At 43.7% G+C, this 15674-nt stretch overlaps 1 protein-coding gene across 2 annotated transcripts in view; it reads right to left on the bottom strand.

Annotated features, from left to right (window-relative positions):
- GLDC (glycine decarboxylase) overlaps positions 1 to 15674 on the bottom strand; it is a 188413-nt gene that overhangs the window by 80419 nt on the left and 92320 nt on the right. For both annotated transcript variants that reach the window (XM_085883719.1, XM_085883720.1), the window contains 2 exons: positions 15447 to 15543; positions 15086 to 15191 (listed from right to left, as the gene is read on the bottom strand). In XM_085883719.1, coding sequence (XP_085739845.1) covers positions 15086 to 15191; positions 15447 to 15543 — 203 coding nt within the window. The remainder of the gene's footprint in view (positions 1 to 15085; positions 15192 to 15446; positions 15544 to 15674) is intronic.

The following is a 15674-nucleotide window of genomic DNA, read 5'->3' as shown; positions in this document are numbered from 1 at the left end:
AGAGAGAGAGAGAGAGAGAGAGAGAGAGAGAGAGAGAGAGAGAGAGAGAGAGAGAGAGAGAGAGAGAGAGAGGGAAGAGAGAGAGAGGGAAGAGAGAGAGAGGGAAGAGAGAGAGAGGGAAGAGAGAGAGAGGGAAGAGAGAGAGAGGGAAGAGAGAGAGAGGGAAGAGAGAGAGAGGGAAGAGAGAGAGAGGGAAGAGAGAGAGAGGGAAGAGAGAGAGAGGGAAGAGAGAGAGAGGGAAGAGAGAGAGAGAGGGAAGAGAGAGAGAGGGAAGAGAGAGAGAGGGAAGAGAGAGAGAGGGAAGAGAGAAAGAGAGAGAAAGAGAGAGAAAGAGAGAGAAAGAGAGAGAAAGAGAGAGAAAGAGAGAGAGAGGGAAGAGAGAGAGAGGGAAGAGAGAGAGAGAGGGAAGAGAGAGAGAGAGAGGAAGAGAGAGAGAGAGAGGGAAGAGAGAGAGAGAGGGAAGAGAGAGAGAGAGAGAGAGAGGAAGAGAGAGAGAGAGAGAGAGAGAGAAGAGAGAGAGAGGGAAGAGAGAGAGAGAGGAAGAGAGAGAGAGAGAGGGAAGAGAGAGAGAGAGAGGGAAGAGAGAGAGAGAGGGAAGAGAGAGAGAGAGAGAGAGAGGGAAGAGAGAGAGAGAGAGAGAGAGAGAGGGAAGAGAGAGAGAGAAGAGAGAGAGGGAAGAGAGAGAGAGAGAGAGAGGGAAGAGAGAGAGAGAGAGAGGGAAGAGAGAGAGAGAGAGAGAGAGAAGAGAGAGAGAGAGAGAGAGGGAAGAGAGAGAGAGAGAGAGAGAGGGAAGAGAGAGAGAGAGAGGGAAGAGAGAGAGAGAGAGGGAAGAGAGAGAGAGAGGGAAGAGAGAGAGAGGGAAGAGAGAGAGAGGGAAGAGAGAGAGAGGGAAGAGAGAGAGAGAGGAAGAGAGAGAGAGAGGGAAGAGAGAGAGAGAGGGAAGAGAGAGAGAGAGGAAGAGAGAGAGAGAGGGAAGAGAGAGAGAGAGGGAAGAGAGAGAGAGGGAAGAGAGAGAGAGGGAAGAGAGAGAGAGGGAAGAGAGAGAGAGGGAAGAGAGAGAGAGAGAGAGAGAGAGAGAGAGAGAGAGAGAGAGAGAGAGAGAGAGAGAGAGAGAGAGAGAGAGAGAGAGAGAGAGAGAGAGAGAGAGAGAGAGGGAAGAGAGAGAGAGAGAGGGAAGAGAGAGAGAGAGAGAGGGAAGAGAGAGAGAGGGAAGAGAGAGAGAGAGAGAGAGAGAGAGAGAGAGAGGAAGAGAGAGAGAGAGAGGGAAGAGAGAGAGAGAGGGAAGAGAGAGAGAGAGAGGGAAGAGAGAGAGAGGGAAGAGAGAGAGAGGGAAGAGAGAGAGAGGGAAGAGAGAGAGAGGGAAGAGAGAGAGAGAGGGAAGAGAGAGAGAGAGGGAAGAGAGAGAGAGAGGGAAGAGAGAGAGAGGGAAGAGAGAGAGAGGGAAGAGAGAGAGAGAGGGAAGAGAGAGAGAGAGGGAAGAGAGAGAGAGAGGGAAGAGAGAGAGAGAGGGAAGAGAGAGAGAGAGGGAAGAGAGAGAGAGAGGGAAGAGAGAGAGAGAGGGAAGAGAGAGAGAGAGGGAAGAGAGAGAGAGGGAAGAGAGAGAGAGAGGGAAGAGAGAGAGAGAGGGAAGAGAGAGAGAGGGAAGAGAGAGAGAGAGGAAGAGAGAGAGAGAGGGAAGAGAGAGAGAGGGAAGAGAGAGAGAGAGGGAAGAGAGAGAGAGAGGGAAGAGAGAGAGAGAGGCGAGAGAGAGAGAGGGAAGAGAGAGAGAGGGAAGAGAGAGAGAGAGACACAAAAGAGAGAGAGAAGAGAGAGAGAGAGAGAGAGAGAGAGAGAGAGAGAGAGGCAAGAGAGAGAGAGAGAGAGAGAGAGAGAGAGAGAGAGAGAGAGAGAGAGAGAGAGAGAGAGAGAGAGAGAGAGAGAGAGAGAGAGAGAGAGAGAGAGAGAGAGAGAGAGAGAGAGAGAGAGAGAGAGAGAGAGAGAGAGAAAGGGAGAGAGAGAGAGAGAGAGAGAGAGAGAGAGAGAGAGAGAGAGAGAGAGAGAGAGAGAGAGAGAGAGATATATGCAAGACTAAAAAGGGGGCAATGGGTGAGGGAGAACAAGATGTTGACTTCAACACAGTACAAAGAGAATGAGAGGCAAGTGTGAGATTAAAATAAAAGGACACAGAGGGGAGGGAGGAGAGCAGTGACAAGACAAAGTAAGCATGACAGTGAGGCAATGAATTTGAATGTTGGAAGAGAATTGAGCAGAAATAACCACAAGTTGGCGACTCTTGAAGTCCTCTTGTGTTGAAGTTTCTTGGAAGGCAACACATATCATATTGTTATACTGTACTAGTATTATGCCTGGTGTTGGCTACATAGTTAGGGTGATGAGCTTGGGATCCTAGCGTCCTGAGTTCAAATCCTGCTTGGCTATTGAATTAGTATCAGGTGGAGTTGACTCAGCCTGTCATCCTTCTGAGGTCAGCAAAATGAATACCAGGCTGGCTGGGGTGATTCAGGTATTTGAGTATCCTGTGTTGGAGTGATGCCATGTCCAGGATTGTGCCCAATAGCCCAGGAGATTGCTTCAGCAGCGTCAATGTTCTGCACAGAGTACAAGTCCAATGGAATGGATACTTGTATTGAACCTGTCGCTTCACTAATGGAAGTTGAATAACATAATTTATGTGTGTTACAGTACAGTCATACAATTTATTGACATTTCAGAAACATTTTGTTTACAACGGACAACCAAGTATCAATTTTAGTAACACACACTCTTATTTGCGGAAAAACAATGTTATGAAAGTTGTGATTTTTAACAAGTTGCGAAATGCAATTCTCATTGGGTCATGAATAATACACTGCCATGGAGGCCTCGCCGAGCACTAAACATAACGCTGTAATTATTTCCCAGTCAAAAGAGTGTGATCGACAGAGGGACCGGCAGACGGAGATATCGAGCTACTTTAATATAGAGATTAATTTCATTTCTTTGCAGAAACGGCTATGATTCATTTGTACAAGTCAAAACAATAGCATTGTCATACAACTGTGACATAACTAACCAAATAGCTCAGGTGATGATGGTTTAGGGGCGGACCCTTCTATTGCCAGGGATTGTTTGAGCAGTGACACGTTTTGAGCAGCAGTTACCCACCTGGAGTCTTGACCTCCTGTAGCCAAGTTATCTCGGTGGGGAATAAGGAGGTATCAGCCTGTATTAGAGACCAGAATGACAATAACATCCAGCCAAAACAGGTTCAGGCAGAATGTGAGGCCCAGGAGTTGTAGAGACTTCACCACATGCAGGGATTGGCCAGATAAGTAGAATTTGGGGTTCAAAGGTACAAAGTTCCTTCTTTCTGGAGTAATGAAGTAAGAGCATGGGATTTTCCTCCATTGAAAGTTGCAAGTGGATGACCAATGACTCCATGGGGATGGGATTTTGTGCCTTGTCCTCCAGCCCTGCCGAAGCTCGCTGAGCAGATCATGGCATCAGCGTACATCCTCATCCTCATCTTTAACAGTAGGACGTGTCAAAGCCACCTCAAGGAAGCTTCTTGGAAGCTCAGAAGAGAGCAGCTCACAGGCATACTGGACTTTTTGGCGGTGTGCCATGTGGAATCAAATTGAGGGATATTTTACATGAATGTCGTTGTTGCATATCTTGAACTTTCATTCTGTGCCTATCTTGCTTTGCGTATTGCATCGTAAGTAAAAATGTGTTTTAGGTTTTAAGTAGGGGTAAATTAGGGGAACCAGTATTCATCTAGCATAAATTACATGGTAGATTTTGTCCTTTTGGGCACCTCTCCAAGGTTGATTTCACCTTTCCCATTCTTTCTGCCCACTTAAAGGGTTGTGATGAGTCAGGACACCTCTGGAAGGGGGTGGGGAGGGGGGTAGTGTTACGGATGTGGAAAGAAGGGAGAGATGCCAATGGCGTAGCAGGTGTTTAATGGTGATAAGTGCTGTTTCGGTGTTCCATGTATTAAATGCCTGTTCAGTTGTGGGAAAGACCATCACCTTTATTGTGCTTTGTTTGATCTTTGAGTTACACCAGCATTTTACACACCCTTCCCCAAAGCTGCATGTTGTCGTGTTCAGGTGAGCAGGATGTTCCTGATATTGGAGGCTATGTCATCAAGGCCAAGAATGGAAGGTGATGTCTATTTTTTTTCCCGAAAGACGCATTGATACGTTAATGATTTCACAACATAAATGGTTGCTTTGCTGAATTCCTGATGGAAGGTACATTATTATTATGAACCACATCGGGCACCCCGCCATTTTAGCCAGCTGAAAGGGAAGTGACAAACGGGGGAGGAGTCGAGAGAATTTTTGGCTCGAAGACGATGCGCCACTATTTTTCTTCTCTCTCCCGTGTGAGAAGTCTGGCAATTGGGAGATCAAACGTGGGTTGCTGATGTTCCCGGATGTGCCAGGTGCTGGGAGAGTGCTGAAGTATGGAATTGCCCACCCCTGCCGAACAGCCAAGAGGAGACCATGAAACTGAAAGCCAACCAAGCCTGAACCAAAATCCTTTCTTTCTCTCTTTCATTTACCTTATTTTGACTTCCGCATTAAATTTATTTGAAAAGCCTCCACTTCCCCCCCTTGGTTAGATATCTAAATGTGTCAACATGTAGGCCTTTGTGGGATAGTTCTGTGGCCTGTGTGTGTGTGTATGTTAAGAGGATAGGTCATTTCAGCAAAGTGTTATGTGTATTTATTTTGCCTACGCTGCTTGTGAATCATTATTTCATTAATGCTTGTATAAGGAAGTCATTGTTGTCATTGAACTTAAATGATGAAATAGACCCCTTGCACATCGGAAACTGGCCCAACAGCAATAAAGAGGCATGTCTCTAGCTCCTGGAGGGTGTCTTTGCCTCCTTCTTCCCCCGCAAAATTGTGCAGATTTCCAATACCCCTCAGCTAGCTTGCGGGCTTCATCCAATGAGATGGACTGGTCCCAGGGTCCTTGTCCTTACACCCTCATTCTCCCTCACTTGTGGAGTTGGGACAGTATAGGACCCAGGACTGGTGATGCCACTACAGGTAACAATACATCCTAGTAAGGATGGGAAGGAGTAGAGGATTGAAATAACAGTGGTTGCATGAGTGATACCATCAACATGTGTCTATTGAGTGAACAGTTCTGTGCCTTGATCTGTTTTACCCAATATCCAATTACAAGTAGCTCAGTGAGCTCAATAATCTGAGGAGGTGTTTTTTTTTCTCCCTTCTGCAATGATCTGTATTCTTCCATCCATTAAGTTGACTGGTGCCTATTAAGTTGGCCCATAATGGTATGTTCAACATTCTGTAATTCAGGTGAAGCTTCCTGCATACTCATGTCAAATGGGATTGTCTGCTTTTATGCTTCCTTCTCCTCAAACAGAAGACAGGACAATTGGAATGCAAATGCTGGCTTGGCAGCCTGAAGAGGTCAACAAAATGCCCGCACTTTTGGCAGACAAAAATAATCATGAAGAAGGGGAAAGAACACGAGCCCACTGGTATGAAGAAGGTATATTTTTGAAGGAATTTATGTAATTTTCCCCAAAATTTACTAAGTCCACCATTTTGACATGCTTCCGGTCACATGATTGGCATTACTTCTGCAATTTAACATCCCTACCCTGGCCTAATGTTGCAACCAAAATTTTGTAGTATTCTGACTGGTGGGTTTGGAGAAGAATACATTGGAAGGAATTTGCATGACTGCCATTTTGACACACTTCCGGTCATGTGATCATCATAGCCTTCACAATTTAATACCAGAATACCGCCCTAATGTTGCAACCCAAATTTGGTAGCATTCTGAATGGTGGGTCTGGAGAAGAAGATTTTTGAAGAAATTTACTGTCGGCCATTTTGACATATTTAAAGTCATGTGACCAGAATGTGCTTTGCATTCCCTGTTACGAGTCAGGAGCGGAATGATGCTACCATATATGTCGAAACAGGAGACAGATGGACAGATGGACGGATGGTGCATGATGACAATACCTTATCTGGAATTCCAATTCCAGATAAGCTAAAAATGGAAGAGACCAGCAGTGGGAAACAAACAACTCTTGCAGGGAAGAGGATGAGACAACAAACATGGGATACTGATTGTATATACATTAGACCCTGAAATATCGTGGATGTTAGGTTCCTGGAAAAAGTCACGATAGTCAAAACCATGATAATGGAAACCAGGAGCCAATGGGAAAAGGGAGGTTCGGTTCCTGGGCTTTGAGAAAATAAAGAGGAAGGTGGGTGGTAACCATAAATAAACAGATCACAATTGAAACAAGTGAAATAGACATAAAATGTCATAGCTCTCATTTAAGTAATTTTGCTACATGGAGTTAAAGGGCTAGCCCATATTTATGTACAACTTAAATAGCTACCAGTCTTCCAGTTGGCCATCTTTGATCAGATCACAAAATAAAGTAAGGTGCAAATGTATACCATCACTTACGGTGCGTGTGCCAAGTTTGAACAAAATCGGACCATGCCTGTCTGATAAATGGTTGGAGATACATTTAAGTAACAAAATGGCCACTAGTCGGCTATCTTGGATCTGATCTCAAAACAAAGTGTCGTGCATATGCAAGAGATCATTCTTTATGTGTGTGCCAAGTTTGAACAACATCGGTAAATGCGTGTCTGAGAAATGGTCGAGGATGTGTTCAACATTGGGTTCTTTACAACTAAAATGGCCGCCAGTCTACCATCTTGAATCTGATCTCAAAAGAAAAATGATGTGTATATGTCAACCATGATTCAATATCTGTGTGCCAAATTGGAACAGGATCGGTAAATGCATGTCCGAGAAATGATTGAGGACGTGTTCGACACCGGGTTTTTAGCCCCCATTAGACTTAGTCCGAAACGGCGGCTTATGGAGTTGGTCTCGATTTTCGTGTCTATGCGAGTGTCCATGTGTGCGTGCTTCCGCAACCATATCTCGGACATGTATGGGCCGATGTTATTCGGACTTGGCACAAAGACACCGCATGATGCTGTCCATAAGCACGCCATTTTTTCGACATTAGTTACAAAATGGCTGACTGACGGCCATTTTAGTTGTAAAAACACCTGATGTTGAACACTGTCACAAATCGTATTGATATGGATACAAATTGTTTGGTTCCACTTTGAGAGTAGACATCCCCCCCACCACCCCAACTGCATAATGTGTGGACTTGGCCAGGAGAGGTGGGGGGGGGGCATAAGGCGCCATGTTGGGCATGCAATAAAGTTGAAGAAACAACTGGAATCTTTCGGTCAGTGAATATTACATGGTGGCAGCGGTAAATTATCCAGAATGGAGCAATTTAAACCTCCGGATACCCTGTGTCTTTAAGGGAATACAGCGGAAACTGGAAATGCTGGGAACAACGATTTAAGTTGTACTTGAAGGCCACGGGGGCCGACAGCAAGAAGGAAGATGTCCAAGTCGCGATTCTCCTCAATTGTGTTGGGGAGGACGGATTGGAAGTGTTTAACACCTTTGATTTTGGTGACGGAGAGGACAACAACAAACTCGAAGATTACCTGAAGAAGTTTGCACACCACAGCAATCCCTGGAAAAACACCTTGTTCGAGAGGTACAAATTCTGGAAGCGCTCGCAGCACGAGGGGGAAACGATTGATCAGTTTGTCACGGACTTGAAGAAAATGATTAAAAAAAAAACTGTGAGTAAAAAAGAAGCTCCAGATGTTATGATCCGAGATCGCTTGGTGTTTGGAATCGGCGATGTGAAACTGCAAGCACATGTTCTTCATGAGAATGTTGATGATCTCACGCCACACAAAGCACCGTCGTATCGCCGTGCTAGTGAAGCAACTGCGAGCCGGCTGAAGGAAATGAGAATGGCAGATGATGATAAGCCGATCCATGCTGTTTCTGATCGGAGAAAGAAAAGTTCGCCAGGAAATTGTGTCTCACAGCTGTATAACTGTACAAAGTGTGGCCGTAAGAGTGGTCCGAGGCAGTGTCCCGCGTGTGGTCAAACTTGTTATACATGCGGAGGCGAAAATCATTTCTCCAAAATGTGTGAAAACCGTAAGAAGAAAATGCACACGTTACGGACAGTCACATGTCAAGGAGCCGAAGGAGGTGTCGGCAGTGATGGCTCAGATTCAAGGCAACTGCTTATTTGTCAGCTGACTGTGAATGTGCACTTCCGTGAGAAAGTTTGGCTTACCAAGCTCGATGTGAATGGCATGGTCATCAATTTCAAGCTTGATACTGGTGCAGATGCCAATGTGCTGCCTCGGAGTATTTTTCGACAACTTCCGGTGCAGAAGAACCTACAACAAACAAATGTGGTGTTGTCCTCCTATGGCAATCACAAAGTGTCACCGGAAGGCAAGGTCCTACTTAATTGCTCAATCAATGACGTCACACAGAGCTTGGAGTTTTACGTCGCGAATGTGTCATATCTCACCCATTCTTGAATTCAAGGCGTGCACACAGTTGGATCTTGTTCGGAAAATTCACACTGTAACTGAGACGTGTCTGGACAAGGATAAATGGTTGCAGGAATTTCATGGTGTTTGAAGAGTTTGGAGAAATGCCGGGTGAGTACCATATTGAATTGAAAGCTAGTGCTACTCCAGTAACACACCTGCCAAGAAGAGTAGCACTCAGCCTACATGACAAAGTCAAACACACCTTGAATAATCTGGAGAACGAGGGAATTGTATCCAAGGTGGATAACCCTACAGACTGGGTTAACAGTCTGATGATTGTTGAAAAGAAGAATGGTTCCCTGCGTCTCTGTTTCGATCCGAAAGACTTGAACAAAGCAGTTAAACGTGAACACTCCAGAATACCTACAGCAGAGGACATGGCTTCCAGACTAAGTGGTAAATGTGTATTTTTCCATTTTTGATGAGAAAGATGGCTTTTGGCAGATCAAGTTGGATGATGAAAGGTCATTGTTGTGTACATTTAACACGCCATTCGACCGTTACAGATTCCATAGGTGTCCTTTTGGGATCTGCTCTGCCCCGGAAATCTTTCAGAAGAAAAATGACCAATTGTTTGGTGACGTAGATGGAGTTGAAGTGTTTTTTAATGACCTGATAATTGCGGCAAAAGATATCGCTGACCACGATCGCATTCTGGAGCAAGTGTTACAGCGTGCTAGAAAGAACAATGTTAAGTTTAACATAAATAAGTTTCAATTTCGCATGAGTGAGGTGAACTATGTGGGAAATGTGGTGTCTGCTGGGGGCCTAAAGCCAGACCCAGAAAAAGTGAGAGCAATTACCGAATACCCAAAGCCTGAGAACAAGCAAGACTTGCAACGATTCTTAGGAATGGTGAATTATTTGGGCCAATTTATTGCAAACCTATCTGGGAGTACTGCCCTACTAAGACCATTACTGAAGAAAGACATTGAGTGGCATCGGTGCAAGAAGCAGGACGATGCACATCAAGATGTGAAACAAGCTTTGATCACTGCACCCACATTGAAGTTCTTCGATGTACAGTCTGCAGTTGTGATTCAAGCCGATGCTTCAAAAGTGGGCCTGGGTGCTTGCCTCATACAAGAAGGTCACCCAGTAGCTTACGCTTCCAGGACACGAACTGAAGCAGAACAAAATTACGCTCAAATTGAAAAGGAACTTTTGGCGATTGTGTTCGCATGTGAAAAATTCAATCAGTACGTGTATGGCAAAGCTGTGGTCATTGATTCAGACCATAAGCCACTTGAGATGATCAGTCAGAAGAATCTCAGCAAAGCTTCACCCCGACTCCAGAGAATGCTTCTCAGACTATTCAAGTACTCTGTCAACATTGTCTACAAACCAGGCCCTCACATGCACATTTCTGATGCATTGTCACGTGCCTACATTCAGGATGATTCCATTGACAAGGGCCTTGTGGTGGACATGGAAGTCATGGTACATAATTTCATCAAAACTCTTCCCATCACGAAAGGAAATTTATTGGAAATGCAGCAATCCACATCAGAGGATGATTGTCTTGTGGAGCTTCAGAGACTTGCAAAATACCATTGGCCCACCTCAAAACGACATGTACCCGAGGTAGTTCACCATTACTGGACCATGAGGGATCAAATTCATGAGACTGAGGGACTATTGTTCCTGAGTGACAAACTCATCATTCCGGCCACAATGAGAATGGAAGACCTTACTAAGCTCCATGAGAGTCACCTTGGAATAGACAGGACCAAGGCACGGGCACAAGAAATAGTTTACTGGCCTGGAATCTCAAAGGACATTGAAGACACTGTGGCCCGTTGTAGTAAATGTGCCCAATATCGTAGGAGCAATCAAAAAGAGCCTCTCATGCCTCATGAAGTTCCAGAGCATCCAAGCATGGGGATTTAGAATTGTGACTTCGAGTCCCCGATACCCTCAGTCTAATGGCATGAGTGAAAGGACCATTGGGATCATGAAGCAGTTGCTGAGGAAAGTAGACGATCCGTATATTGCGTTATTGGAGTACCGTAACACTCCAACCACTGGCCTGAATACTCTCCTGCTCAGATTTCTGAACAGTGGAAGGCTAAATTCGAGACTACCTACAGCTACGCATCTGTTGCAACCTAAAGTGGTGACGGGTGTCATAACAGAACTATTAAAACTGCAGGAAAAACAAAAGTATGATTACTATCGCAGTGCCAAGCCCTTGGGCAAACTAAAAGTGAATGATGGTATTCGCATCAAGGAAAATGGGGGTGTCGAATCGAGCCAGAGTAACTGTGAGTCATGCAGGTCCCAGGTCATACATAGTCAGCAACAGGTCGTGTTTTGCGTAGAAAGAGGCGTCATCTGCTAAAAAACAGCAGAGCATGCTCCTGTTGTTGTCCCTGACTTTGAATCGTTGCCAGTAGTTCCATGCTTGGAGCCTGGGGTCTTCTCCAACCAGAGGAGCGGATTGGGCTTTCACCACTTCACCAGCTTCTCCCACTTCAGCACATCCCACAATAACCGCCACTTCACCTGATGAAGCTTTTCACACCACACGATTTGGGAGATGTGTTAAACCCCCTAACAGACTGGATTTGTGAATTGTGGTTACTGATGTCTTGGTGTAGGATGTGTTTGTGAGGCAGAATAATCCCTTTGTGTCAGAAGGTCGTCTACTTAACGACGACACAAACTTCACAAATACTATTGCAGTCACCATCTGTTTTAAATACTGTTTATGCTGACCTGTTCAGAGTGATTTGGTTGTATAAATAATAATAATAATAATAATAATAATAATAATAATAATATGAATGTAATTAAAAAATTTTTAAAAAGGGAGGTGTCACATATCGTATTGATATGGATACAAATTGTTTGGCTGCACTTTGAGAGTAGACATCCCCCCCCCCCCCACCCCAACTGCATAATGTGTGGACTTGTCCAGGAGAGCAGGGTGGGGGGGGGGCAGAAGGCGCCATGTTGGGCATGCAATAAAGTTGAAGACATAACTGGAATCTTTCGGCCAGTGAATATTACAAACACGTCCTCAACCATTTCTCGGACTTGCATTTACCGATGTTATTCAAACTTGGCACACATATAATGAACGATGGCTTACGTACGTGCCTCTTTTTTTTTTTGAGATCAGATCCAAGATGGTCGACTGGTGGCCATTTTGTTATTTGAACGTGTCCCCAACCATTTCTCTGACGTGTATGGTCCGATTATTTTTTCATAATTGGCACAAGCACAGTACATGATGGCATACACGTGCACCTCACTTTATTTTAAAATCTGATCAAAATGGCTGACTGGTAGACTGGCGGCCATTTTAGTTGTAAATAAATATGGGTTTGCCCTTTAATTCCATTCGGAAAAATTACTAAAACAACGGGGGCTATGACATTTTATGCCATTTTTACTTGTTTACACCTAAAATGGCTGCCAGTCGGCCAACTTTGATCGCATTGCGAAACAAAATGATGCTCATATGTTGTCTTTGTACACCATCACCTGTTGTCCTTGTGCCAAGTGCGAATAAAATTGGTCCATACATATCCGAGATATGGTCACAGACGCACGCACACACACGCGTACACACTCACATGAAAATCAAGACCAAATCCATGAGCCCCTGTTCCAGACTAAGTCCATTGGGGGTGAATAAACATGTGAGATATAGATGGACATTGAAAGAAACAAGTAAATAAAATAAATACAGTTTAAATTAAACAACAATGCAAGACTTTCACCTTTTAAATTTATTGTAAAGCAGTGAGGTGTTTTTTACAAAACGTGGAAGTGGGTAAGGGTAAGAGCATTACGTACTGTACTGTACTCTGCTGTAAATAGAAACCACAGGACTTAGTTTGGGATGATAATGACATTAGAGTAAGGAGGGTGAGGGGGGAGTGGGAGCAGGGGAAGGGTGAGCGGGGAGTGTGGAGAGGGGGAGTAGAGAGTAGGGGGGTGGAGAGTGGGGGAGTGGAGAGTAGGGGAGTGGAGAAAGTAAAAAAATGTAAAAAATTAATGGTGAATGTAGAACAGGAGGAAGCAGAAGGAAGGTCGAGTAGTAATGAGAATTGTTTTGGAGTGAAAAATAGTTGTTTTTTGGGTCGCCAAAATAGGTGACCCTTATTGTCAGTACTTCTGTCTGTTTGTTTGGATGTTTGTTCGTTTGTCATCAGCATAATTGGTAGTAAACGTGGGCGGACTTTGACCAAACTCGGGTGGTAGGTACACCTTATGACCTAGTGCTTTGGAAATTGTGATGGTTGCTAGGGATGCTTTGGTTCCCTAGCAACAACTGAAAAACCTTCAAAATCGGTACTGTTCACGCGAAATCAATTCCGAAAGCCATTATCCCACATAGGGTTATGAAATTTGGCACGAATGATCTACACGTCATGCTCTATCAAATATATTCCGGTTTTTGTGATATATGGAATACTTTACCCGCAGCGCCCCCTACAATTAGGGTATGCGTGAAAATTGAAGGCCCCGTAGCGACCAGGTGAGTGCATCGATATGAATGAAACTTTGCAGGTTCATGGTACTCAGTGAGTACTACAACTTTGCCTCAGGACATATTGACCGATTTCGCTTCGGTCAGGGGTCAAAGGTCAATTAGTGCAAAAATCGATAATATGCGAGAGCTGGAGGTGCCTTCGTGCCAAATGCGACTCCTCCTAGAGTTATGATCGGATGCTCATGAAAATTCACACAAATCGTCTGGAATACATTGTGCACAAACGATCGAGCCGGATTTTCGATTTAGATCTTTGTTCACCCACAGCACCCCCTCGAACTTTGTGGATTTCCCATTTCAAACCGCATTTTCGGTACTTTTCATTCAAATGGATACAGAGTAGTTATCAGTAGATGGAACTGGATGAGATTTGATATACATAATCTTAAGGTGATTCCCTATCCGCTATATGACATCCATTTTGCTCTATATCTTATAGTTTCCATGCTCAGCGACCCATCGCCGCCTGCCGGCTTGTTTTGTTTGTTTTAATTTTTTTTGAAGTGAGGACAGGAAATTGGATAGTGTTGAGGAAAAGGAAGCCAGATACCTGGGAATATACTCAGGATAGACACACGATAGCAAGATACACTTTCTATCCGAGGAAGGCCATATCAGGCCTTGAACAGTGCAAAACGAAGGAAACAAAAAGCACAAAACAACGAACGAATTAACATGAAATATGCACAGGATACAATAGAAACACCTAAACAAAGACACAACAACATAAAAAAACATGAGAGATCCAGTTCAAAGAACTCAGCTTTATGAGATGGAACGGAGGAGCTCTTATTTCACCACACGTGCCAAAAAAAGGAGACATACCGGCAATTTTCAAGATGGGATAATTCCCCTAGAATTAAGGAGGACTTTGATTCTTTTGATTCTTTTTTCTGGGGAATTCTGGGGAATGATTTTTTTTCAACAGCCCTAAAACACCACTGTGCACACTGAGTATAACAACCAGTTTTCAACTCATTCTGTCCAGCGGTTCAGGAGTGCATCGAGGTCAAAAAAACAAAACACAAATAGTTCCCGAATGTTAGTATGATGATAATTATACTGTTGTTCCCAAGGATATATCATAAATAACCTTGAAAATGACATGAGCGTATATATATATATATATATATATATATATATATATATATATATATATATATATATATATATATATATATATATATATATATATATATATATATATATATATATATATATATATATATATATATATCCTGGTGTTGGCGTAGTGGTTAGGGCAGCGGCTTGGGATCCAAAAGGTCCTGAGTTCAAGCCCCGTTGGGCCACTGAATTAATACACCAGGGGGTTAACTCAGCCTGTCATCCTTCCGAGGTCGGCGAAGTGAGTACCAGTGTACTGGGCCGGTGTATACCCCGGTTAAAATAGGTGTACCATATCCCTGTGTCGTAAGAGGCGACCAGGGTTGCGTCAGGAAGGGCATCCGGCGTAAAACATGTGCCAAATCACTATGCGGATCATACGGATGATCCGCTGTGGCGACCCCTAACGGGAGCAGCCGAAAGAAGAAGAAGAAGATATATATATATATATATATATATATATATATATATATATATATATATATATATATATATATATATATACATACATGCACAAACGTACCACCAGCAAGAACCATCTGCAAGCTGATGAACCCCAATGGGTGGGTGATATAGCCCTCCTTAAATTGTTTATTAATCTGATCTATGAACTAAATTTATTGCCTCTTGTCATCAGATGACAGGAATTTTTGTGTTAGTTTTACAAGTGAGTAATAAAAGATGCTGTGATAAAAGCAGTTGCAGTGGCTTTGTTCTTTGAGGAATGACAATCCAAATTATGAAATTAAGACAATTATGAGCATAGTTTCAGCTGGACGATGTGCATGCTCATTGTTATATTGTAATTTCAGCTGCTTTTGTTTCTATTCTTGCAAAGCTAATGAAGTAAATACAATTTCTATATTCCATTGTTGCATGAAGAACTGTTCCACAATGTTGTTTCCAGCATAACATATACCTGAAATATTTCCACATATGGGTAAGAGCACGTGAAAGGAGATTAAAAAGTGGAATGATCATAATCCAATCGTACCTTTGGCAAGGATGAGGGCTGAGTTATGAGCGCGACAAGCAATATGACGCAGGCCGGCTGGTCCATGGTATACAGCAAACATGGCTGCCGCGTTGGCTAGCAAGGCCTGCGGAGTCATAATAGACCAGAGGACAAATTGTAATGAGTGAGATGAATGCAGCTATTTAAATGGGGGAAAGAATGAGACCTTGTAAGAAGTGGTGAAAGACAGTGTCAGTTGTTGATGCAATGAAAGAATAAAAACGACAATCACCTGAAAGTGCCTGAAACGATGAAAAAAGCCCTTACTTCAGCTACCTGGAATGCTTCAATGGGAAGAGTAGAGTTGAAAACAATGATACGCTTGCAAAACTCAATTTACCTGTGCGGTGCAAATATTGCTTGTGGCTTTGTCTCGACGAATATGTTGTTCTCTGGTCTGTAGAGCAAGGCGGTACACATCCTTCCCCGCCGCATCTCTGCACAAATATGCAGAGACAGAACACATCATCATCTTAAGTAAGGTCAGCAGGATAGTTCAGTTTAGCATTGAGAAGCTTAGCCTGGGTTTGAGCACAAACTTGGTTTGACTGATCTAAAACTGTTGTTA

Source organism: Eptatretus burgeri, chromosome 6 (assembly GCF_056783735.1).
Source record: "Eptatretus burgeri isolate ZD-2024b chromosome 6, Ebu_testis_v1, whole genome shotgun sequence".
Classification (NCBI taxonomy): domain Eukaryota; kingdom Metazoa; phylum Chordata; class Myxini; order Myxiniformes; family Myxinidae; genus Eptatretus; species Eptatretus burgeri.
This window is presented reverse-complemented; position numbering and strand designations above follow the sequence as displayed.